Source organism: Anomaloglossus baeobatrachus, chromosome 3 (genome assembly GCF_048569485.1).
Source record: "Anomaloglossus baeobatrachus isolate aAnoBae1 chromosome 3, aAnoBae1.hap1, whole genome shotgun sequence".
Classification (NCBI taxonomy): Eukaryota; Metazoa; Chordata; class Amphibia; order Anura; family Aromobatidae; genus Anomaloglossus; species Anomaloglossus baeobatrachus.
Genome location: NC_134355.1, coordinates 366,120,242 through 366,145,276, shown reverse-complemented (window position 1 = coordinate 366,145,276; position 25,035 = coordinate 366,120,242). Strand labels below are relative to the sequence as shown.

Here is a 25,035-nt window from a genome sequence, read left to right as displayed (position 1 = left end):
GGCATTTTTATTACCGTATTTTTCGGACTATAAGACGCACCCTGGTTTTAGAGGAGGAAAATAGGAAAATAAAATTTTAAGCAAAAAATGTGGTCATGACACACTGTTATGGGGCGAGGATCTGCTGCTGACACTGTTATGGGGGTAATGTCCCAAATTATCTACTAAGGTGCCGCATCCTGGTAATGATCCTCCTGCCTTGTATATACAGTATATGTCCCTCATCCTGCTATATACCGTCATCCTGCCATATGGCCGCATCCTGCTATATACTGGCATATGGCCGCATCCTGCTATATAACCCATCATGGCATATGGCCCCATCCTGCTATATACCCCCATCCTGCTCATAATATACCCCCATCCTGCTCATAATATACCCCCATCCTGCTCATAATATACCCCCATCCTGCTCATCATATACCCCCATCCTGCTCATCATATACCCCCATCCTGCTCATATGACCCCATCCTGCTCATAATATACCCCCATCCTGCTGATATGACCCCATCCTGCTGATATGACCCCATCCTGCTGATATGACCCCGTCCAGCTCATATACTCCCATCCTGCTCATATACTCCCATCCTGCTCATGTAATGAACAATGCTTCAAACATAAGTACAATTAAACTGATGAATGAGAGTAATGAACAACAGCTAGAAGAAAATTTAGAATTTAGTATGTCTGAGATGGAAGGCCACACTGCTGTTCATGTAACTGAGGAACAAACAGATATTACAACAGAAGAACAGCAAAATTATACTTTAGGATTAGATGATCTTGTTGAAGCTGCTTCAAAACACTTTCATATTCATCACATGTGCTGTGTTGTGCACACGCTTGAGCTGGCAATAAGAGATAGTCTGCAAGAGGGACCCCGGTTTCACACATCCGTCTTTTCGCCGGTTTGGCGGATGTGGCGCACTCCAGTACAGTGTATACATTACAGTGGCAGCGCGACAAACAACGGTTACATGCTTTAATGTGACCGGAGCATATGACACGCAAGTTGTGGCGCTGCCACTGCACTGTATAATACTGTACTGGCTTGCACCACATCCGCGAAACCAGCGAAAAGCCGGATGTGTGCAACTGGGCGGACATGCTAGAAATCTGATTGGAAAAGTGAGGAAGTTGGTTATTGCCACCAGAACCCCTAAAATTGATTCCATCTTGAAGAGACATGCTGGGAAAGGGGCAATTGTTGATCAAGCCACTCGGTGAGGCAGCACTTATTTAATGACTGAGCGATTGCTTGAACTAAAACCGTTTTTCTTATAGATATGGTGGACCCTCAAGTCACCTTAAATGAAGGTCAATGGACACGGGTGGCTGAATTGAAGGAATTGCTTAATCACCCATTTACCGTGACTAAAAAATTACAAGTTGAGGATTTAACTCCTGGCATTTTCATAAGGGAGTGGAAGAACTTGCTATTTTGCCTGTCCCAAAGAGGAGGCTTAATCCCGGACGGCATTTCGGCTTCAATGAAACGGAGAGAGACACAGCTATTGGAAAATAAAATTCTTCTGGCAGCTGTTTTTGTGGACCCAAGTAATCGTATACTGCTTAATGATCAACAGCTTACTAAAGGAAAAGAAGCTTTGAGTGAGGTAGCAGTTAGGATGAGCCGCTACAGGACTGCCAGGTGCAAGAGGACTTGGGGCCTGACAGTGCTACTGCTGCCAAATCTTCATCCTCATCAGATGAGGAGTTTAACTATGACAAGTATTTGGATGACGTGGAGCAGGCAAAGTGTTGCCGCAAGGAAAAAGATTTCACGCTGTCTCCTATAGCAGCAGATTGGCCAGATTTCAGTAAAATTTTTCACTTGCTCTCAAAGAAATAGAAAAATGTAACCATTCATCAAAACTGACTGTGCATGAGGCAATTCCTTTATACCCGGAAATTGTTAGAGATGTTGCCCATGTGGTTACGGCTTTGCCTCCAACCCAAGTTACTGTAGAGAGGTTGTTCTCCAGCCTTAAAATTATTAGGTCAGATTTGAGGTCATCTGCGAAGGAGGATCTGATGGAGGCAATTCTATTTCTTACAACAAATTCATAGACTGCACAAATGTTATTTTGTATGTTTTTGTTGAAAACTGTTTTTTGCCACTTTCATAGTGTATTACATAGTGTTATATATAACACTATGTAATACACTATGTTATTGGTAAAAAAAACAGTTTTCAACAAAAACATACTAAATAATAACATTTAGTATAATGCTTATATCTAAGTGAAAAATTTATTGTAGCACAATGTGAACATCAGACATGTAATCATTGTTATGATACAATAATCAAGATATTTGGATAGAACATAAAATATATTTATTGGAATACAACTTTAGAACACAAAAAACTGTAATAAATTGTAAATATGTAATACACTATGTAATTATATATATATATATATATTATACATGCACACACAAGATATATATGTAATCTACTGTATATTACATATTGTATAACATATTTACAATTTATTACAGTTTCTTGTGTTCTAAAGTGGTATTCCAATAAATATATTTTATCTTCTATCTAAATATCTTGATTTATGTATCATAAAAATGATTACCGTATTTTTCGGACTATAAGACGCACCGGACTATAAGACGGACCCTGGTTTTAGAGGAAGAAAATAGGAAAATAAAATTTTAAGCAAAAAATGTGGTCATGATACACTGTTATAGGGCGAGGATCTGCTGCTGACTCTGTTATGGGGGTAATGTCCCAAATTATCTACTAAGGTGCCGCATCCTGGTAATGATCCTCCTGCCTTGTATATACAGTATATGTCCCTCATCCTGCTATATACCGTCATCCTGCCATATGGCCGCATCCTGCTATATACTGGCATATGGCCGCATCCTGCTATATAACCCATCATGGCATATGCGCCCATCCTGCTGATATGACCCCATCCTCCTCAGATGACCCCATCCTGCTCGTATGACCCCATCCTGCTCGTATGACCCCATCCTGCTCAGATGACCCCATCCTGCTCAGATGACCCCATCCTGCTGATATGACCCCATCCTGCTGATATGACCCCATCCTGCTGATATGACCCCATCCTCCTCAGCTGACCCCATCCTGCTCGTTTGACCTCATCCTGCTCAGATGACCCCATCCTGCTCAGATGACCCCATCCTGCTCAGATGACCCCATCCTGCTCAGATGACCCCATCCTGCTCAGATGACCCCATCCTGCTCAGATGACCCCATCCTGCTCAGATGACCCCATCCTGCTGATATGACCCCATCCTGCTGATATGACCCCATCCTGCTGATATGACCCCATCCTGCTCAGATGACCCCATCCTGCTCAGATGACCCCATCCTGCTGATATGACCCCCATCCTGGTGTATGGCCGCATCCTGTGGCACATAAAAAAAAATAAACGTTCATACTCACCTCAGCTCACCTCACTCCCTGCAGCATCGCTCGTCCTCCGGTCTGTGTCAGCGGCAGCGCCGCTGAGTGGTGCCGTCCCTGTTCTCCTGCAGCATCACTTGTCCTCCCGTCTGTGTCAGCGGCAGCGCCGCTGAGAGGAGCCGTCCCCGTTACCCTGCTGCATCGCGATCATCTCCTGTGTCTGTGCCGGTGACGGTTGCGTGTGGACACGTGCGCACCGCGATGACGTCATCGCTGTGCGCGCCGCTAGTCTCCACCCAGCCGACGGCACAGGAGATGATCGCGATACAGCAAGGTAACGGGGATGGCTCCACTCAGCGGCGCTGCCGCTGACACAGACGGGAGGACGAGCGGTGCTGCAGGAGAACGGTGAGTACTGTACACTGATTCACTGCTCCCCGCGCTGATGATGATGCGCGGGGGGCAGTGAATACTGTCGCACATGATCACTCCAGGCCGTAGTTGCCAGGGGTGATCATGCGAGCCGGCTGTTTATCCCCTGCCCATCATCCCGCCCACCTGTCAATGCCTGCTTCAGCGCTGAGGGATGATGGGCGGGGGATGGGCGTGCATATTAAATGAGCGGGTCCACGTGGTCACGGCAGGCTGCTACAGCCTGCTCGTGCCCCCGATGACCCGCTGTACCGCAGCACCCTCATTCCCCGCAGCCACATTCAGACCATAAGACGCACCCCCCACTTTCCCCCAACATTTGGGGGGAAAAAAGTGCGTCTTATGGTCCGAAAAATACGGTAGTTTCTTGCAAAGTCAAAAGTTTACTAGTACGTATAAGACAAGCACCTTCAGTTTCATAGGTAGTCTCCTTCCTGACTTCCAAACATTAGGGCCTTGATCACTACCTCCTGAGACTGAAGGAAGGTCCCTGTATGGCCTGCATATTGTGCTGGCACAGAAGTGTTTTATTGTGTCATCTGTTCGATGTGCACTACCAGCTTTTTGTTTTTGCACCACCCGTTTGTATTCTGTATGGCATTGTCAGACTTGATCAGAGAGATCAACTCCACCCATGTTTTTATTGTACCAAAGGACTCAGTCTGGTTTGTGGATTTATGTACTGGTATCTTGTACAGCAATCGGGGTGCTGTCATCACTGTGTTGTGGTCAAGAAAAGGACATCCCTCTTGTCTTTGTACATAACCACCAGCTGGTAAGGCCCTTTGCGCCCTAGACGTTTTTGCTGCGGTTTTTCTGGCGTTTTTTACCACGTTTTTGTGCAGAAAACACTGTGACATTGCTTCCCCAGCAATGTCAATGGGTTTTCAGAAGTGCTGTCCGCACACAGCGTTTTTTTGTAGCTGCGTTTTTGTGGTGACCACAAAAACACAGCATGTCAATTATTTCTGAGTTTTTTTACAGCGTTTTTCACTCATTGAATGCAGTGCACAAAAACGTGGTAAAAACGCGGGTGCATTTTTTTGTGCGTTTTTGTGGACAAAAACGCACAGTGAAAAAAATGCCTAGTGCGCACATAGCCTTATTGCTCCATTGGGCTCTGATCTCTCCCTTTCAGAGCTGGTGACCAATTAGTGACCTAGGGTGTCCTCTCTGGTCTTTGCGCACAGTGCAGCATGCTGTGGTAACTCCAGCAGAGAGGGATTTTATGAGTGGGATGCTGTTGTAAAAGTTATCTACGTAGTGGTGATAACCTTGATCCAGCGGTGAGTGCCCCAAATCTCACACAATTTTCACTTTCCCAGGACAGATGGGCATTCAGGGGGTGTCCTTCCCTTCATAAAACCTAAATCTGTGGGTGTACCCTTAGGTACTCTCATACAGTTTGTACAGTAGCATTCAAAATAATACCAGTCTAATATGACCAGATTTATTCACCGTTTTTGGTATAAATTCTATTACCACATGTCAAATAATTTACCAGTTGGTGCAGAAGATTCTTAGAAAATCACAAGACTCTGCATTCATGATCTGCAGGTTTTTGAGTCTGTGTAATTGAATCATTAATTGAAAGGAATTGTATTAAAAAGAATAGTAGCGTGGAGTTTTTTTTAAATTTTTTTTTATTTATAAACAGACCACAACAAAACAAGGGCTAGCAGAAAAGCCCATTATGCACAACAATAAGACTGAGCAAACACCATATATAGTAGCGAATCAAAAGAGCCTACCCTCGCCAAAATGTGGGTCTGTACATTTTAGGATTTAAGGAAGGGGATTTAGATGGATAGTGAGACACCAGTGAAATCCAAGCCACATTAACATTAGGGGAAGAGACCCCCCTGAGAAGAATATAGGAGGAAGAGAGAGAAAGAAGAGAAAAAAATAAGGCAGGGGGGAGAAAAAACAAAGAAGGAAAGAAAGCAGGGGAAGGAAGCAGGGGGAGAGGGGAAGCCAAAGAGGATGGGGAGGGGGGGAAGAGCCAGTGCAAGCAGTGTGGAGTTAAACGAGTGAAGTGAATCATTCTGTGAAGAAACCGGTGTGAATCAGGTGACTCTTATTTGATGGGGGAAGCCAGCCCACGTTGTACATGCATTTCTTCTTGAAAGCCTGAGAAATATGGGTCGTTCCAGACATTGTTCATTAGAACAGCGTACTTTGATTGCAAAGTTGATTGGAGAGTGTAAAACTTATAAATAAGTTCCGAGAACGATAGGCTGTTAAGCTAAAATGATCTCAAATGCTTTAAATTGGAAAGAAAAAACAGAGAAACATGGAAGAAATTGGAAGACGACTATTTGAATAGATGGAAGAATAGCCAGAATGGGAAAGGCTCAGCCAGTGATCAGCTCCAGAATGATCAAAGACAATCTCAAGTTATCTATGAGTATCGTGACAATTAGAAGATCGCCTATCTGACCCTGCTGCAGGCTGAGTCTCAGAGGCCACCGTACATGGCAGACCTGGAGGTATTCTTGTAACCTCCTGTTGCCATGACAATTCTCAGGTCCTGATCGTGACACAGGAGACCTGGGAGAGGTAAGAGAAGCAGCTCTCTGTACCTCTGAAACTTCTATGTGCCGGTGATCACTACTGATCGCTGCACATAGACTATCGCAAAGGGTTAACATCACCAGGAATTTATCCAGTCACATCCTGGTGATGTCTCTTGGCAGAACTACCGCTCTGCACTGGAAACCCGATGATGGCAGCATGCAGGGGATCGCGAACGCCTCCTGACCGCAGACCATTGATAAACGTCGGCTCTGCACAAAGCCCAGCAGAAGCGGACATTTATATACCGCCGGCGGTCCTGAAGCGGTTAAAGATACCTGAATATAAATAATTTTGGAGGTGAAATCCTACTGACAGATTACTTTTTAAGAACAAACTAATGTTAAACATTCCATGAAGAATAAAAAGATGGACCATTGAAAATATCTAATCTGAATATTTTGCTAACCGCCCTCCCCCCAAATATTCTAGCAAGACCTCTGTCCCAACGTAATGTTTTCAGGAAGCCATATGGAAATATCCTATTTAGCGAGGAAGAGGACTAGTATTCTACTGTCTATTAAACCAAAGAAGGAACCAAAGATCCATATCTGTCTAGACATTAAACAACGCAGATCCCACCATATTACTCATATATAGAACCGAAAAAGGTGTTTTCTGCAAGTAAGGATTTATCAATAATTCATACAATATCCATCATGATTAGAAAAGGTATCAAGTTTTATTCAATCATATTTAAAATACAATATTTAATTAAATGCTGGTGTACACAGAATTTAAAAGAACCCTACCCCATAAAACCATACAATGAAAAAACTGGTGCGTTGTGGAGCAGCCATAATATCACTAGATATTATGGCTGCTCCACAACGCACCAGTTTTTTCATTGTATGGTTTTATGGGGTAGGGTTCTTTTAAATTCTGTGTACACCAGCATTTAATAAAATAATATTGTATTTTAAATATGATTGAATAAAACTTGATAAATCCTTACTTGCAGAAAACACCTTTTTCGGTTCTAGTATTCTACTGTCACCTATTGGGGGTGGCAATTTCAAAAGTCAATATTGACCCCTTAATGAACCTTGCTGCAGCTTTACACACTGACACTTTCTAGCGATCCCACCAGCGATCCCGACCTGGCTGGGATTGCTGGAAAGTCTCTAAACAGTCGCTGGTGAGCTGTCAAACAGGCAGATCTGGCCAGCGACGCAGCAGCGATACAGACCTGCAGAACGACCTCGCTGGTCGTTGGGGATGTGTCACACAGCAGCTATTTGACAACTCACACCTGGTGTTTGGCGCTGAAGCCACCTAGGTGTCCTTTTTATACGCCCCCCTGAGCTCCGATTGGTGATCGCTAGTGCGTTCTTATTGGCGACCCTGAGATTAAAAAGATTGGCAAAAGTCGCTCTTATATATCCTTTGTTGCTGAGCTTCTGTTGCTTAGCGGATTTTTGTAGAGTTCTCTGTGCGGCGACTCCACACTGGTTTATCTATACAGCATCAATACAGCTTCAATCAAATGATGCTTACCGTATAGGTTTTATAGTATTGCAGACTGGAGAACTCTCTAATGATCCGTAAACCAGCAAGCTCAGGAACAAGGTAGCTTTGAAACAAAGGACACTAAAGTTGCCTTCTTTTCAGTGAAAGCCGCCCAATCAGAACGCAACAGCGACCACCAATCGGAAGTAAGGGGGCGGGAAAGGGAACGCTATAGCACGCCTATGGGCTGGTTCTAAGTCGCTAACAATGTCGTTGTAACGGTGTCGAACACACCGATGCATGCTGCGCAGCGGGAAACAAAGGACCAAAAATGGTCCTGAACGATTTGTAGCGATCAGCGACCTCACAGCGGGGGCCAGCCTGATGCGTGTCACACACTGCAATGTCGCTGGGGAGGTCGCTATTACGTCACAAAACCGGTGACGTTACAGCGATATCGCTAGCGATGTTGCAGTGTGTAAAGGGGCCTTTAGGATCACAAGCCAAACCAGACACTCCATTTTCAGATGTGTTTGAGTTGTTTGCCTTTCATCAGTGCAAAGCAGGAGGTCGGCTTTGTCTGGATGAGAGGTACATCAGAATTCTGTCACTTTGAAGTAATGTAAAACCCCCGTGTAGAGGAATGTTGTAGAACTTTTAATTATTCAGTGATTACTTGTGATGTACATATAACTGCAAATGACAGATAGGGGGATGAGGTAGCCATAAGTGGAATGTAAATTTCTATAACTAATCATCATGGGACATAATATATTCTTTAGTGTTTGCCATATGCTTCTTCACTTTAGCTGTGATTGGGGCAGATAATTTGTGAGAACTGCTTAATAGATTTTCATTTGAATGCGTTCACTGCTCACAAAAGAGAAAATGACTAATTTAATCCTGGCACATCATGGCTCCCTGGGCAGATCACAAAGTATGTATTTTTCTTTCTATCAAACTTGATTGATACCACTTTTTCTGCCTTTCAGGTACAGCTAGTTTTCATCCTTTCACAATTGCATTTCTGTACTCCCATGGGTGTGCTTCACTCAGCCCTGCTTGTCTGTTTCTTGGAGTAATTGGGAAGGCTATTGATTTTTCTGGCTTTTTTTTTCATCTCCTCCAAGTCTAGCTATTCCAGTAAAAAGCGCCTGTCAAGTTATATTTACATTATTACAAATGAACACATCAGGAGAGAATAAAACAAGTTCATTTCTTCTGGTAACATATTGAAACAAATCATGAATAATAAGAAAAAAGTATGAAGTGTCTTTTACAATCAAGCATGCCCTGCAGTATTTAAAGGGGTTATGCGGGAATAGAAAAAAAAAAATAGCTGAAGGTAATGTCATTATAAATAAATTAATCAATACTTTTAATTAACAAATCACAACTGTTTTATCGAGAGGTGACCACTGTAGAATTAAAATGGCCTCCGACATGTTAGGCTGTGTGCGCATGTCTGCGTATTGTATGCATTTACGCTGCGTCTAGCACTGCAGCGTAAATGCATGCGTCCTGCATCCCCAGCACAATCTATGAAGATTGTGCATAATCCATCCGCACGTTGCGTTTGAGAGTGCAGTGATTTGCATGCTGAAAGTTTGATCCAAAACGCTACGTTCAAAAAAGCAACATGTCACTTCTTTTGTGCGTTTTGGATGCTTTTCCCACTCTGTCTATGGCAGAGCAAGCATCCAGTACGCATGAATTCTGCATCCATTCTGCAATCACAATGCATCCAAAACGCAGCTTTTCGGCTGCGTTTTGAAACGCACATGCAGTGACAAAACGCTGCAGAATATTTGACAACCAGAACAGAAACGTGCGCACATACCCTAACACTGAGAAAAAACCTGTCCTAAAATGTTAATAGAACAGGGCCCTCCGTTCAGTCTGTTACTGAACTGACACTTCTATTTTTCTATCTCCAGTCCACTTTAATGCAAAATGACCATACATGTTCGGTTACCATTGTTCTCAGGATCTGCAGGGGCTCTTATAGCATACTTAGTTTATCTTGTGAAAATTTCCATTTAGTGCATGAGTGCTAAGCCAGCTGTCAGTTAGTCCTGGGGCCGCCTCTCACTATGTAGAGTGTGACTGAAGCCCCGCCTGTATGACTGAAAGGCAGAGGCTGCCAGGAGCAATAAACTTTTATTTCCTCCCAGCAGCAGGGATTTCAGTGCTGCTGTCACGCCACTTTAGAACGTTATTAATCTTCAGATTAACCCCAGGTTAATAGTGTTTTGTTTTTTTTTTACATGACAGGAACCCTTTAATTAAATGATTAAAAGATGTCTCCCAATGTGTAATAGTTTCTTTGTTTGTTTTTTAGGGAATGATTAAAAAGTTTTTGAAAGATTTGCACATGTACCATGAAAACTTTATCCCAGTTTTGAGGTGTCTGCATAGTTTCACGTGCATTCTTCCAAAGTATCCCCTTGGAAAGCAGGTAAAGATGAAGATCTATTCGTCTCCTATGTAATAAAGTAGACAATTTAAGATAGTACTAAAACCCATTAGGGCCTTAACGTTTTTTTATGGGATAAGACTGATTTGCCTTGAAAAGGCATGGTTTTTGTTAATAATTCTAAAATACATAGCGCATCAATTTCTTATGGTCTTTAAGATCTGTGCTTGCAGTAATTCAGTAGAAAGCTTTATTGGTTACTCCCAGTGTCATCTGTCCTGGTCATTTATTAGTTACACCGATGGGCGTTTTACTGTAAGGATATGTTCACACATGACATATTTTACATTTCTGCAGAAATCCTATTCATACATGTGAATGGTAATGTTTCTGCAGTATGTGCATGGATTTCTTCAGGCACTATTCAGAACTAATCTTCCACATATGAATACAACTGTAGCGATCTGGGAACCTGTCTATCCATCATATTAACTGGATAGATTTTTATCCCCCAAGAAGCAAACAGTGAAGGATGCCGATGCCCATAAATGACAGCCATCAGAAAACCTCAAAACTGCAAAGAATTTACAGGGAAAACTTTGTACATTTACAATATGCATTGTGTCAGCGTTACTTGCTGAATTCATATAACCTCTTTAAATCCCTCTCGATTTTTATACTGTATAAATCCTTAACCCTTTCCCTGGCAATGATGTAACTCAAACATCCTTGAAAGGGTGCCCACTCAGTAACCAAGGACATATTAGATATTTTCTGCCTACTAATGGTCATTTCTCAGCCTGGATCGCAGGTACAGAAGGTGATCCATGACTCATTTTGAAGCTGAGATTTTCTGCCGTAGTCAGGACTCAGCACTAGGTAGCAAGGGTAAAGCCGGGGTCACACTATCATAGAGTATCCCTGAGTCACACTGGCATAGAGGATCCCAGAGTCACACTGGCATAGAGGATCCCAGGGTCACACTCGCATAGAGGATCACGGGGTCACACTCGCATAGAGGATCCCTGAGTCACACTGGCGCAGAGGATCCCTGAGTCACACTGGCGCAGAGGATCCCTGAGTGACACTGGCGCAGAGGATCCCTGAGTGACACTGGCGCAGAGGATCCTTGAGTCACACTGGCGCAGAGGATCCCTGAGTCACACTGGCGCAGAGGATCCCTGAGTCACACTGGCGCAGAGGATCCCTGAGTCACACTGACGCAGAGGATCCCTGAGTCACACTGGCGCAGAGGATCCCTGAGTCACACTGGCGCAGAGGATCCCTGTGTCACACTGGCGCAGAGGATCCCTGTGTCACACTGGCGCAGAGGATCCCGGGGTCACACTGGCGCAGAGGATCCCGGGGTCACACTGGCACAGAGGATTCCGGGGTCACACTGGCGCAGAGGATTCCGGGGTCACACTGGCGCAGAGGATCCCTGGGTCACACTGGCGCAGAGGATCCCGGGGTCACACTGGCGCAGAGGATCCCGGGGTCACACTGGCGCAGAGGATCCCGGGGTCACACTGGCGTACAGGATCCCGGGGTCACACTGGCGCAGAGGATCTCGGAGTCACAATAGTATAGAGGACCCGATGTGAGAGAATTGGGAGTGATATGGTAATGATCAAGCTCTGCTGCAGGTGTGAGCCAATTGTCAATCATTGTGCTCCAGTTCTCTCGGATCATGATGCGGGAAAGAGGCAGAGATTAATCTCTCCATCTCCTGCATTGCCTGTCTCTGCGTGTATCGGACTGCATTTGAATGTCATCTGAGTGCATTGCGATGTTTCACACACACCCATAGACTTGTATGGGTGCATGATCCGAGATACGCTGCAAGTCCTCATACCGATTTGGTGGGAGAAAAAAAATTGCATCATGCTGCGATTTGACTCTGAAATCGGATGAGACTCACCCATGCCACATTATAGCATGTTATTTTTACAGATACATTATGTAGCATAGGAAACTGTAAATGGTCCTGTAAGTGATTCATAGGTGCTGGGTAAAAAAATCAGATTGCTTACAGACCGTGTAGTGCCCCTGACCTGGTCAGGTACCACTGAGTACTGCACCCCAGCTGGATGAGTGCAAACAGGTAATCCCAAAGGCTGAAGAGGGTGTGTACACACAGACACCTAGTAACCATGTCTCACACACATCTTAGAGGGGACCCCTGGGCAAACCCAGGAGGGGGCGTGGCCTCCACATCTTAGCTAGTGGTGCGGTGGAGAAGCTTTAAACTGGAGTTATGCAGTGGCAGTCAAGGAGAGAGGAGCTGGAGGTAGCCGAGTCTGAAGTGCAGTTGCAGCAGAGCGGACACACTAGTCAGATCCTGCATGTGTAGTGGCTGTTTGCGGGGGAGTTCAGTTGCCACACAGTCAGCCTGAAAGACACCTCAGGAAGAAACGAGGCAGTTGAGTACGGGGACTTCTGGTAGACCAGGCATGCACGGGGAACAGGTCCCTAGAGCCAGACATCCATTTAGCGGTCTGCTAAAACCTGCCGGTGAGGGCACTCCAGGTATCTCACCAACCAAGACAGAGTCCGCAGCAACGAGGGGGCCCATAAGTGAGATACGGCTGAGAGCCATCTTTACTTGGTCCACGCTGCCAGCAAACGGGCCAGAAAGGGGAGAAAAGGCAAATACGACTTCCCTGGATGAATCCCATATACTTAAAGTCGGGGGTTATCCGAAACAAGAAGTGCTAGGAAGGTGAGCTTACAGTCACCCCTACACCAGCCTGCAGGATTCCTGGTTCTCTCTGGTCTATCTCAGTATCGCCCGGGTTGCCTCACAAAACCAGCTGAACGTGAGTAAACAAGTTGAAAGACATTTCTAGACTGTGACTGAGTTCTTCTGCGACCTGTGGTTCCACACACACACACACCTGAGCCCCTGGGGCCAGCCTCACTCTTGGGAGGCCATAACACCAGACTGCAGACACCATCAGCCCCAGACGCTCATTAAACTGCAGTGGCGGTCACCCCTCATTCTGACCGCAAAACCGAGAGTGGCGTCACGACTCCTATGAAAGTGAACCTGACATACCTGTTGCCAGAAGGGTCCCTACAGAGAAGTCCCCGCAGTGTCCCGCAGGCGACCGCTGCAGCGCTGTGGTGGGCGACTCATCCACACACAGTAAAAAAATCCACAAACTTTTTTGGACAAGAACGGGACCGATTTTTTTGTTATACTGTTCTCTGACTCTAGCCTAACCTGTGATATGTTGTGCTAGGGTGTGAATACAGCAGTGATTCCTAGTAACATCTTGAAGCCGAGTGCCTCCATAGCTGTGATTTATGTTAAGATAAAGCCCCTGCACCCAGGGGTAGTCGTGGATCTGATGCAGCACTGACAAGAGGGAGATGTCCTATCCCTCTGTAAGAATAACTGTGAATTGCAGTAGCAGATGAAGAAGAAAAATAATTTTTTTTTCTTTTAAGCTCTTTATTATTGAATTTTTTTTTTATATATATATATATATATATATATATATATATATATATAATACATAATTTTTTTTATTAGCTCTCCTAGTGAATGACATACAGTTGGAATCCATAACCCCACCAAATTATAAAATGAGCAATTTGTAGCACGCAACAGACACTAAATAAAGGCTAGAATTGCTATTATATGTCAATTTCACTTAAAGGAAACCTGTCATGTGGAAATATTCTATTAACCTGCAGATATGGGGTTAATCTGCAGGTTAATAGCATTCTGAACCTGCCCGGCACCTGCACATTAAACCCTGCTGGCGGGAGGAATAAAACTTAATTCATCCCGGCAGAATTTAGGTTTCAGTCTCGGGGGTGGCGCCGGTGCAGGTTCAATCACTACTGTTTGTATGGAGAGCAGCGGCTGTAACGTCACCCCCCTGCACTGACCACAGCAGGATCTAATGCTCAGCTGTTGTCAGTCAGTGCGGTGCGGTTACAGACACCGCTCTCCTTACACAGAGCGGTGACTGAACCCGCAGCGGCGCCACCCCTGAGACTGAAACTGGAATGCTGCCAAGTGTGCGCATGTACGGACTCTGGCGCCATTTTAATTAAGACATCAATACTGTGGCAATGCGTGCGCACTGGCAACAGCAGCAATGGCGGCGCAGCTCGAAATTAAAATAAACAAAAGGGGACAGAAAGCGTAAGCGGGGTTATACAGAGTTCAGCATTCAGGGAACTGGTAGATCTACAGCAGAGAAAAGCAAGCAGCCAAATAAGTGACACATCGCTGGAATCAGGGTCTCTGCCACTACATCAGATGAGGCAGCAATCATCTGGTGACAGATTTCCTTACAGAAGGGTAGTCTACCTATTTTATTGATTGACTAGAAATAAAATGCCAAATCAGTGTTGGGAGCTCCAGCTTAGATTACACAATGTGAAGCATGCTGTATATTTGTGGTTCACCATGGTCTTCATATCAGTCGTATGGCTGTGGCCGTAGTAAATCTACAGTTTCCGGCATTAATAACCAAGTAAAAGACGGTGGCACTACTTTTACATTGATTGTGCATCCTTAAGATAGATCATCAATGTCTGATTGGCTGGGGTCCGACACCCCGCACCACCGCAGGTCAGCTGTTCTCGGTGCCAGTGGCGGCAGCAGGCAGCTGGAAGAACTAAGTTTGGGAGCTGCTCCGTCAACTGATCGTGACTGCAGCAGGTTACTGCACATCCCCCTATTGATTTGAATGGGAGGTGGATGTGCAGCTGACGGGGCAGCTCCGGAACTGGCACCTGGAGCAGCTGATTGCCGGAGGTGCGGGGTATCAGGCCCAAGCAATCAGACATTGATGGCCCATCCCATAGGTAGGCCATCATTGTAAAAGTGGACAACCTCTTTAATTAAGTTGTTATGCACAGGCTCCTACAAGCCCAGTAATGATCCTGCGCTATGCATTGTAAAAAGCATTACATACTCATTGGTGTTACAACAATATGGATACTGTCGCTTAAAGTACAAAAAGGTGCCGTGTGCTCCGCTGTACACTATAGAGGTAGAATTGAAAAGGGTTTCACATGCCTGTACATCGCTCTGTATCCAGCAGATGGCAGTGATGTTGATGAGTAATAGTCCCTTAGTACAGAGTGTATTGTACGCTCACAGCCTCATCTGCTATATTTGCGGAATTATTGTGATATGCATTGAAAGGCATCCCATACTATGTATGGGGATATTTTTTATCTAGTAGAGCAAACAATATATATACCAATACCTTAGTTGCCTGAATTTAATGGGGTTATTTATTAGGACAACCTCTGTTTATATTCACGTAATTTTCTTTTGCCATTACAGGAGTGGCTCACATAGGTGCCGTATAATACCATAATCTGTGCAGCTTCAGCTGCTATTCCCATGTATTTCAATAAGAGATTAGATGATTATCTAGTGAGAAATTCTGTGTAGCATTCCTTGTGAGATGATGTATTATGTGAACATTATCATACGATAACATTGAGAAGTGTCATTATATGATAATGAATCCGGCTGTGCCAGTGATCTACTAAAGTACTGATTCTGTCCTTGGTTTCCAGATTAGAGAACTCTATTGTGCTTGTTTAGAAAAGAATATATGGGATACAGAAGACTACAAGTCAGCATTAAGCCTCCTGCGGTAAGTGTTTGTATTCTGCGATACCTTTGATATCACATGTAGATGATGGGATGACATCTGGACCCACTGTATGATTTTTAAAAGGAAACCTGTCACATTGTACATGCAATCTGTCGACACCATGGTATAGAGCAGGAGAAGCTGAGCAGAATGATATATAGGACTCAGTGATTGAGTAGGACCGCCCACCGGACTAGTATGTATACAAACACCAGGGATTTCAATGAATAAAATACAAGCTATACTGAAACTTTTCCCACCAAAATGACCCTCAATCTGATCAGCGCCTCCTGCTCTATAACATCCCGCCCACTGATCAGATAATATTTTCAACATGACAGGTTTGGTTATATACATAATTAAGTACAAATGCCTCTTATTCAAGAGCAATAGCCTATTAACTAGTACAGCATATATAACATAAATAATTTCCCAAGCAGTATTCGGCTGAAAATGTTGGATACTTTATTAGAAAAATTTTGACATACAAAATACAACCATAGACATAATAAAAGACAGATACAGTACTGCTAGAAACCAGTAGGAGGCAGGTTAATTGTACAATGCTACGGACATGACCATATATTGCATACCAATATAGCACAATAGTTGTATTAGTGTGCAAAAGTAGGTCAATGAGCCTAAGGTTGCAACCCTATTTTATATAGGTCTAGAGACAAACTGTGGTGATATAAATCATTTAATTGAAGATGTATAATCATACAGGGATATAAAGATAATTATAGCACATATATTTGTAAATAAAATGTGGTATTTTAATTAGTGTGTTATAAAACAGTACACAACCAGTGCTCAACTTGTATGACTATATATTGCAGGTTAAAGTGTGCAAGGCTTAGTATAAATACTTCAGAGAGATAATATATTTAGCATAGTGCATAAAGAAAGCCATTGCATAAATCACCCTGCAAATATATAATAACAGTTGTCCAATAAAAGGGTTAAAGCAACTTACACAGAGAGTAGTCCTGCCACGTCTGGTCACCTCAACATATGTTTCAACAATGATATCTTCATCAGGAGGTACACACCTAACTATTGTGCTATGTTGGTATGCCATATATGGTCATGTGCGTAGCATTGTACAATTAACCTGCCACCTACTGGTTTCTAGCAGTACTGTATCTGTCTTTTATTATGTCTATGGTTGTATTTTGTATGTCCAAAATTTTTCTAATAAAGTATCCAACATTTTTAGCCGAATACTGCTTGGGAAATTATTTAGGTTTGGTTATAGAAGATAACATTTTGGCTTGTACCCCAGACCTTCTTATGACAAACTAATTATATATCTATCTTAGATGGGCTAGCTAGTTAGCTAGTGTAAGCACTAAGAGAGGCGGCACCTGCGTCAAAGTAGAGGCCCTATTAAGAGGTTTCCTTTAATATGTTATTATTACATTTACTCCCATTAGTTACAGGAGCCGTAGAAAATACTGCAATACTGCCGGGGACATCCTAAGTACTGCTGGATTCCCTACATACCCCGCAGGCAGTAGACCATCCATGTTTTGTTCTTTCAGTCTCTGACTACAATACATTAAGTAGCCTGTCAATGGATAAGCTCTTTACATGCCATGTTTATCCTATATAAGGAACATACTAAGTGTAAGAAAATACCACAATGGCATTCCATGGCTATAATTCTGGCAGACTTCATAGCTTAGGAGTTAATTGACACAGGGCTGTAATATATCATATATCTGTCACCGATTGTGTCATCGGCAAATCCAGGACCAAATTGCAAAGTGTTTTTTGATCAAGACACTGTTGTGCTTGACCTGATTGATTCAAGGGTTTAATGTCTGAGGTTGACATTAGTTAGGCTGTCTGGACCCCACTCCATGACGGCATAGGACTAATTCTGTCAGAACCCCAGTCCATGATGGCATGGGAGTAATTCTGTCAGAACCCCACTTTAAGATGGCATGGGAGTAATTCTGTCAGAACCCCACTCCATGGCGGCATGGGAGTAATTCTGTCAGAATCCCACTCCATGACAGCATGGGAGTAATTCTATCAGAATCCCACTCCATGACAGCATGGGAGTAATTCTGTCAGAGCCCCACTCCATGGCGGCATGGGAGTAATTCTGTCAGAACCCCACTTTAAGATGGCATGGGAGTAATTCTGTCAGAACCCCAGTCCATGATGGCATGGGAGTAATTCTGTCAGAACCCCACTCCATGGCGGCATGGGACTAATTCTGTCAGAACCCCACTCCATGGCGGCATTGGAGTAATTCTGTCAGAACCCCAGTCCATGATGGCATGGGAGTAATTCTGTCAGAACCCCACTTTAAGATGGCATGGGAGTAATTCTGTCAGAACCCCACTCCATGGCGGCATGGGAGTAATTCTGTCAGAACCCCAGTCCATGATGGCATGGGAGTAATTCTGTCAAAAACCCACTCCATGACAGCATGGGAGTAATTCTATCAGAATCCCACTCCATGACAGCATGGGAGTAATTCTGTCAGAACCCCAGTCCATGATGGCATGGGAGTAATTCTGTCAGAACCCCACTCCATGGCGGCATGGGAGTAATTCTGTCAGAACCCCACTCCATGGCGGCATGGGAGTAATTCTGTCAGAACCCCACTTTAAGATGGCATGGGAGTAATTCTATCAGAATCCCACTCCATGACAGCATGGGAGTAATTCTGTCAGAACCTCACTCCATGATGGCATGGAACTAATTTTGTCAAAATCCCACTCCATGATGGCATGGGAGTACCGTATTTTTTGGACTATAAGACGCACTTTTTTCCCCCCAAATGTTGGGGGAAAGTGGGGGTGCGTCTTATAGTCTGAATGTAGGGCATGGCTGCGGGGAATAAGGGTGGAGTGGGTTATTGGCGGCATGCGCAGGCTGTAGCAGCGCCCGCCGTGAGCACGTGGGCCCGCTCATTTCATATGCATGCATTCTTCCGCCCATCATCTCTCAGCGTTAAAGCCAGCGCTGACAGGTGGGCGGGATGATGGGCGGGGGATGCGCGCATAATAAACAGCCGGCCCGCGTTATCACCCCTGGAAACTACAGCCTGGAGTGATCATGTGCGGCTATATTCACTGCCCCCCGCACATCATCATCAGTGAAGGGGTCAGTGAATAAGTACGGAATACTCACCGGTCGTTCCCTGCAGCATCGCAATGTCCTCCTATCTGCCAGCCAGCTGATCTGTGTAGAGAGCGGTGAGCACAGGGATGACGTCATTGCTGTGTGCACGGCTCCACACACATCAGCAGGCGGCAGACAGGAGGACATCGCGATGCTGTAGGGAATGGTGACCGGCTCCACACAGGTCAGCGGCGCTGCTGACACTGACAGGAAGACGAGCGATGCTGGTGGAGTGAGGAAAGGTGAGTATAAATGTTTACTTTTTTTTTTTTGTGTGCCACAGGATGCAGGCCATATACCAGGATGGTGGTATATAGCAGGATGCTGGTATTTATTAGGATGGGGGCTAAACCAGTAGGAGGGACATATATACAAGGATGGGGATCATATACAAGGCAGGAGAATCATTACCAGGATGTGAGGTACCTTAGTTAGAGAATTTGGGGACATTACCCACATAACAGTGTCAGCATCAGATCCTCGCCCTATAACAGTCTCTCATGACCACACTTTTTGCTTAAAATTTTATTTTCCTATTTCTTTGTCGCTCCATTGGGAGACCCAGACAATTGGGTGTATAGCTTCTGCCTCCGTAGGCCACACAAAGTATTACACTTTAAAAAGTGTAACCCCTCCCCTCTGCCTATACACCCTCCCGTGCATCACGGGCTCCCCAGTTTTTATGCTTTGTGTGGAAGGAGGCACACATTCACTCATGCTCCCATTTTAGTCAGCAGCAGCTGCTGATTTTATCGGTTGGAAGAAAAGAGGGCCCCCACAGGGCCCCCGGCATGCTCCCTTCTCACCCCACTAAGTCGGCGGTGCTGTTAAGGTTGAGGTACCCATTGCGGGTACAGAGGCTGGAGCCACATGCCGTTTTCCTTCACCATCCCTTAGAGGCTCTGGGAGAAGTGGGATCCTAACCGGTCATCCATTCACTGTCTGAGATTAATGCGGTCACACGTACCTCTGCTCCGCAAGTTGCGTCTTTGACTTCTCAGGCGTCGTTTTTTTCGTCCTACGCCATGAACGCCGTCCTGGACTCTGCTAGCCGTACAGCGGTAGCATCCGCTAATTCGGTGGCAGTCCGCAGGGCCATGTGGCTACGCGAATGGAAGGCAGACTCTGCTTCCAAGAAGTTCTTAACCGGTTTGCCGTTTTCTGGCGACCGATTGTTTGGCGAGCGATTGGATGAAATTATTAAGCAATCCAAGGGAAAGGACTCGTCCTTACCCCAGTCCAAACCAAACAGACCTCAGCAACGGAAAATACAATCGAGGTTTCGGTCCTTTCGGCCCTCAGCCAAGGCCCAATCCTCCTCGTCCAACAGGCCACAGAAGGGCCAGAGGAACTCTTATGTGTGGCGGTCTAAGTCACGTCCCCAAAAAACCGCCGGAGGCACTGCCTCCAAGGCGGCCTCATGACTTTCGGCCTCCCCAAACCGCATCCTCGGTCGGTGGCAGGCTCTCCCGCTTTTGCGACGCCTGGTGGCCACATGTCCAAGACCGATGGGTGAGAGACATTCTGCCTCACGGTTACAGGATAGAGTTCAGCTCTCGTCCTCCGACTCGTTTCTTCAGAACATCTCCGCCCCCCGTGCGAGCCGACGGGGAGGACTCCGGCACGGACCACAGTCCCAGACCGACGCTGGGAATCTTCCCCGACTTCCACATGCTGCTCGGGGTCTCAGCTTGAGGACTCTCTGGAGGATGAGGCGGATGTAGCAGCTCAGGGCTCTGACCCTGACGTTGCTCTCAATCTTGATACACCTGAAGGGGACGCCATAGTAAATGACCTTATAGCATCCATCAACCAGGTGCTAGATCTTTCTCCCCCAACTCCACCTATAGAGGAGTCGGATTCGCAGCAGGAGAAACACCAGTTTAGGTTTCCCAAATGTACACGGAGTGCGTTTTTCGATCACTCTAACTTCAGAGATGCTGTCCAGAAGCACAGAGCATTTCCGGACAAGCGCTTTACTAAGCGCCTTATTGACACAACAGCCCCACGGGTCTTCACCAAGGTCATGGCATCCGTTGTGGCGGTCCTACACTCTCAGGGCCACTTGGTGATCCCTTACTTAGACTATCTCCTAGTCAAGGCACCCTCCCGGGTGGCATGTCAACACAGCCTGACCGTCGCTCTGGAGACTCTCCAGAGGTTCGGGTGGGTCATCAATTTCCCAAAGTCCAAATTGACACCGACCCAATCACTGACTTACCTCGGGATGGAGTTTCATACTCTCTCAGCGTTAGTCAAGCTACCGCTGGACAAACAGCTTTCGCTGCAGACAGGGGTGCACTCTCTTCTTCGGGGCCAGTCACACCCCTTGAGGCGCCTCATGCACTTCCTGGGGAAGATGGTGGCAGCAATGGAGGCAGTCCCCTTTGCGCAGTTTCATCTGCGTCCACTTCAATGGGACATTCTCCGCAAATGGGACAGGAGGTCGACGTCCCTAGACAGGAACGTCTCTCTTTCCCTGGCAGCCAAAACCTCTCTTCAGTGGTGGCTTCTTCCCACTTCTCTGTCGCAGGGAAAATCCTTCCTGCCCCAATCCTGGGCTGTGGTCACGACGGACGCGAGTCTGTCAGGGTGGGGAGCGGTTTTTCTCCACCACAGGGCTCAGGGAACTTGGACTCCGACAGAGTCCTCCCTTCAGATCAATGTTCTGGAGATAAGGGCAGTGTATCTAGCCCTAAAGGCGTTCCATCGGTGGCTGGAGGGCAGGCAGATCCGCATACAGTCGGACAACGCCACGGCGGTCGCGTACATCAACCACCAGGGCGGCACGCGCAGCCGTCAAGCCTTCCAGAAAGTTCGGCGGATTCTGCTGTGGGCGGAGGCCACAGCCTCCACCATCTCCGCAGTTCACATCCCGGGCGTAGAAAACTGGGAAGCAGACTTTCTCAGTCGCCAGGGCATGGACGCGGGGGAATGGTCTCTTCACCCAGACGTGTTTCGAGAGATCTGTCGCCGCTGGGGAACGCCGGACGTCGATCTCATGGCGTCACGACACAACAACAAAGTCCCGGCATTCATGGCACGGTCTCAAGATCACAGAGCTCTGGCGGCGGACGCATTAGTTCAGGATTGGTCACAGTTTCGACTGCCTTATGTATTTCCCCCTCTGGTGATGCTGCCCAGAGTGCTGCGCAAAGTCAGGTCCGACTGTCGTCGCGCCATTCTCGTCGCCCCAGATTGGCCGAGGCGGTCGTGGTACCCGGATCTGTGGCACCTCACGGTGGGTCAACCGTGGGCGCTCCCAGTCCGACCAGACTTGCTGTCTCAAGGGCCATTTTTCCATCTGAATTCTGCGGCCCTCAACCTGACTGTGTGGCCATTGAGTCCTGGCTCCTAGCGTCCTCAGGGTTATCTCAAGATGTCATTGCCACTATGAGACAGGCCAGGAAACCGACGTCCGCCAAGATCTATCACAGGTCTTGGAGGATCTTCTTATCCTGGTGCTCTGATAAGGGTTTTACCCCCTGGCCGTTTGCCTTACCCACTTTTCTTTCCTTCCTTCAATCCGGAATGGACAAGGGTTTGTCTCTCGGCTCTCTCAAGGGACAAGTATCGGCACTATCCGTATTTTTTCAAAAGTGTCTAGCCAGGCTTCCGCAGGTCCGCACGTTCCTGCAAGGAGTTTGCCACATAGTCCCACCTTACAAGCGGCCGCTGGAACCCTGGGATCTTAACAGGGTGCTAAGGGCTCTTCAGAAACCACCTTTCGAGCCGCTGCGGGATGTCTCTTTATCACGTCTTTCGCAGAAGGTGGCATTTCTAGTGGCAGTTACATCGCTCCGTAGAGTGTCGGAGCTAGCAGCGTTGTCATGCAAAGCCCCCTTCCTGGTTTTTCACCAGGATAAGGTGGTTGTGCGTCCGGTCCCGGAATTTCTCCCTAAGGTGGTATCCCCTTTTCATCTCAATCAGGATATCTCCTTACCTTCATTTTGCCCTCATCCAGTTCACCAATGTGAAAAGGATTTGCACTCGTTAGATCTGGTGAGAGCACTCCGGCTCTACGTGTCTCGCACGGCGCCCCTGCGCCGTTCTGATGCGCTCTTTGTCCTTGTCGCTGGCCAGCGTAAGGGTTCGCAGGCTTCCAAGTCAACCTTGGCTCGGTGGATCAAGGAACCGATTCTTGAAGCCTACCGTTCTTCTGGGCTTCCGCTTCCTTTGGGGCTGAAAGCCCATTCTACCAGAGCCGTGGGTGCGTCCTGGGCATTGCGGCACCGGGCTACGGCTCAGCAGGTGTGTCAGGCAGCTACCTGGTCTAGTCTGCACACTTTCACGAAACACTATCAGGTGCATACCTATGCTTCGGCAGACGCCAGTCTAGGTAGGCGAGTCCTTCAGGCGGCTGTTGCCCACCTGTAAGAGGGGGCCGTTTCGGCTCTTTTTATTAAGGTATTCTTTTACCCACCCAGGGACTGCTTTTGGACGTCCCAATTGTCTGGGTCTCCCAATGGAGCGACAAAGAAGAAGGGAATTTTGTTTACTTACCGTAAATTCCTTTTCTTCTAGCTCCTATTGGGAGACCCAGCACCCGCCCCTGTGCCCTTCGGGCTGGTTGTTCTTTTGTGTACACATGTTGTTCATGTTGAATCGTTTCTTTTGGTTCATGGTTTTCAGTTCTCCGAACATCCTTCGGATTGAATTTACCTTAGACCAATTTATAAGTTTCCTCCTTCCTGCTTTTGCACCAAAACTGATGGGCCCGTGATGCACGGGAGGGTGTATAGGCAGAGGGGAGGGGTTACACTTTTTAAAGTGTAATACTTTGTGTGGCCTCCGGAGGCAGAAGCTATACACCCAATTGTCTGGGTCTCCCAATAGGAGCTAGAAGAAAAGGAATTTACGGTAAGTAAACAAAATTCCCTTCTTTCCTCCTCTAAAACCAGAGTGCGTCTTTTGGTCCGGTGTGTCTTATAGTCCGAAAAATATGGTAATTCTGTCAGAACCCCACTTTAAAATGGCATGGGAGTAATTCTGTCAGAACCCCACTCCATGATGGCAAGGGAGTAATTCTGTCAGAACCCCACTCCATGATGGCAAGGGAGTAATTCTGTCAGAACCCCACTCCATGATGGCATGCGAGTAATTCTGTCAGAACCCCACTTTAAGATGGCATGCGAGTAATTCTGTCAGAACCCCAGTCCATGATGGCATGGGAGTAATTCTGTCAGAACCCCACTTTAAGATGGCATGCGAGTAATTCTGTCAGAACCCCACTCCATTACAGCATGCGAGTAATTCTGTCAGAACCCCACTCCATTACAGCATGCGAGTAATTCTGTCAGAACCCCACTCCATGACAGCGTGGGAGTAATTTGTGCTGTTAAATCATGGTGCGGTAGAGTAAAGTCCCTTAAAGACTGTGATAAAAATATTTATTGGCTCTGTAGCACTTATTACAGTATATTTATGAGCACCTAGGAAGAATTTCTTGTTGTCGGTAACAGAGAAGCATGGAGGGTAATGAACTTGGGACAGTACAAACAATAGACGCAATTTCCCCTTTCTCTGTATTGCCTTATGCTTGATGTCCTGTCTACATTTACCCTGATAGTCCCTTGTAAACACTGTGTTAATTTCATTAGTATTTTGGATGTTTCTTATTTTGTATTGTACAGTGTTAAGCAATATAGATAGTACCAATAGCGCACATTATAGCAGTGTTTATGGTGTTACACAAGCTACTTCATACTAAGTATGCTGGGAAACATAAGCATCAGTAATATGGAGGATAGCAGGTGACACCCCCATCTACACAGGAGCATAAGGATCTGCCTGTGTCTCCTCAGATGTGGATAATTGTAGCTAGGCCTCAAAGCTAATACTTTACTAGTTGATGAAACACACACAGCTTTCGTAATAATTATTTTAAACGAAAACTCAGTTCATAATATGTTTCCTTTTAATAATTTGTACTTTTTATTGCTGAAATTAAAGGGAATCTGTCACCAAGTTTTTGCTACCTAATCTGACTGCAGCATAATG

At 46.0% G+C, this 25,035-nt stretch overlaps 1 protein-coding gene across 3 annotated transcripts in view; it reads left to right on the top strand.

The window, feature by feature from the left end:
- Nucleotides 1-25,035, top strand: part of ORC3 (origin recognition complex subunit 3) — a 172,238-nt gene that overhangs the window by 105,129 nt on the left and 42,074 nt on the right. For all 3 annotated transcript variants that reach the window (XM_075340142.1, XM_075340143.1, XM_075340144.1), the window contains exons 13-14: nt 10,187-10,303; nt 15,815-15,894. In XM_075340142.1, coding sequence (XP_075196257.1) covers nt 10,187-10,303; nt 15,815-15,894 — 197 coding nt within the window. The remainder of the gene's footprint in view (nt 1-10,186; nt 10,304-15,814; nt 15,895-25,035) is intronic.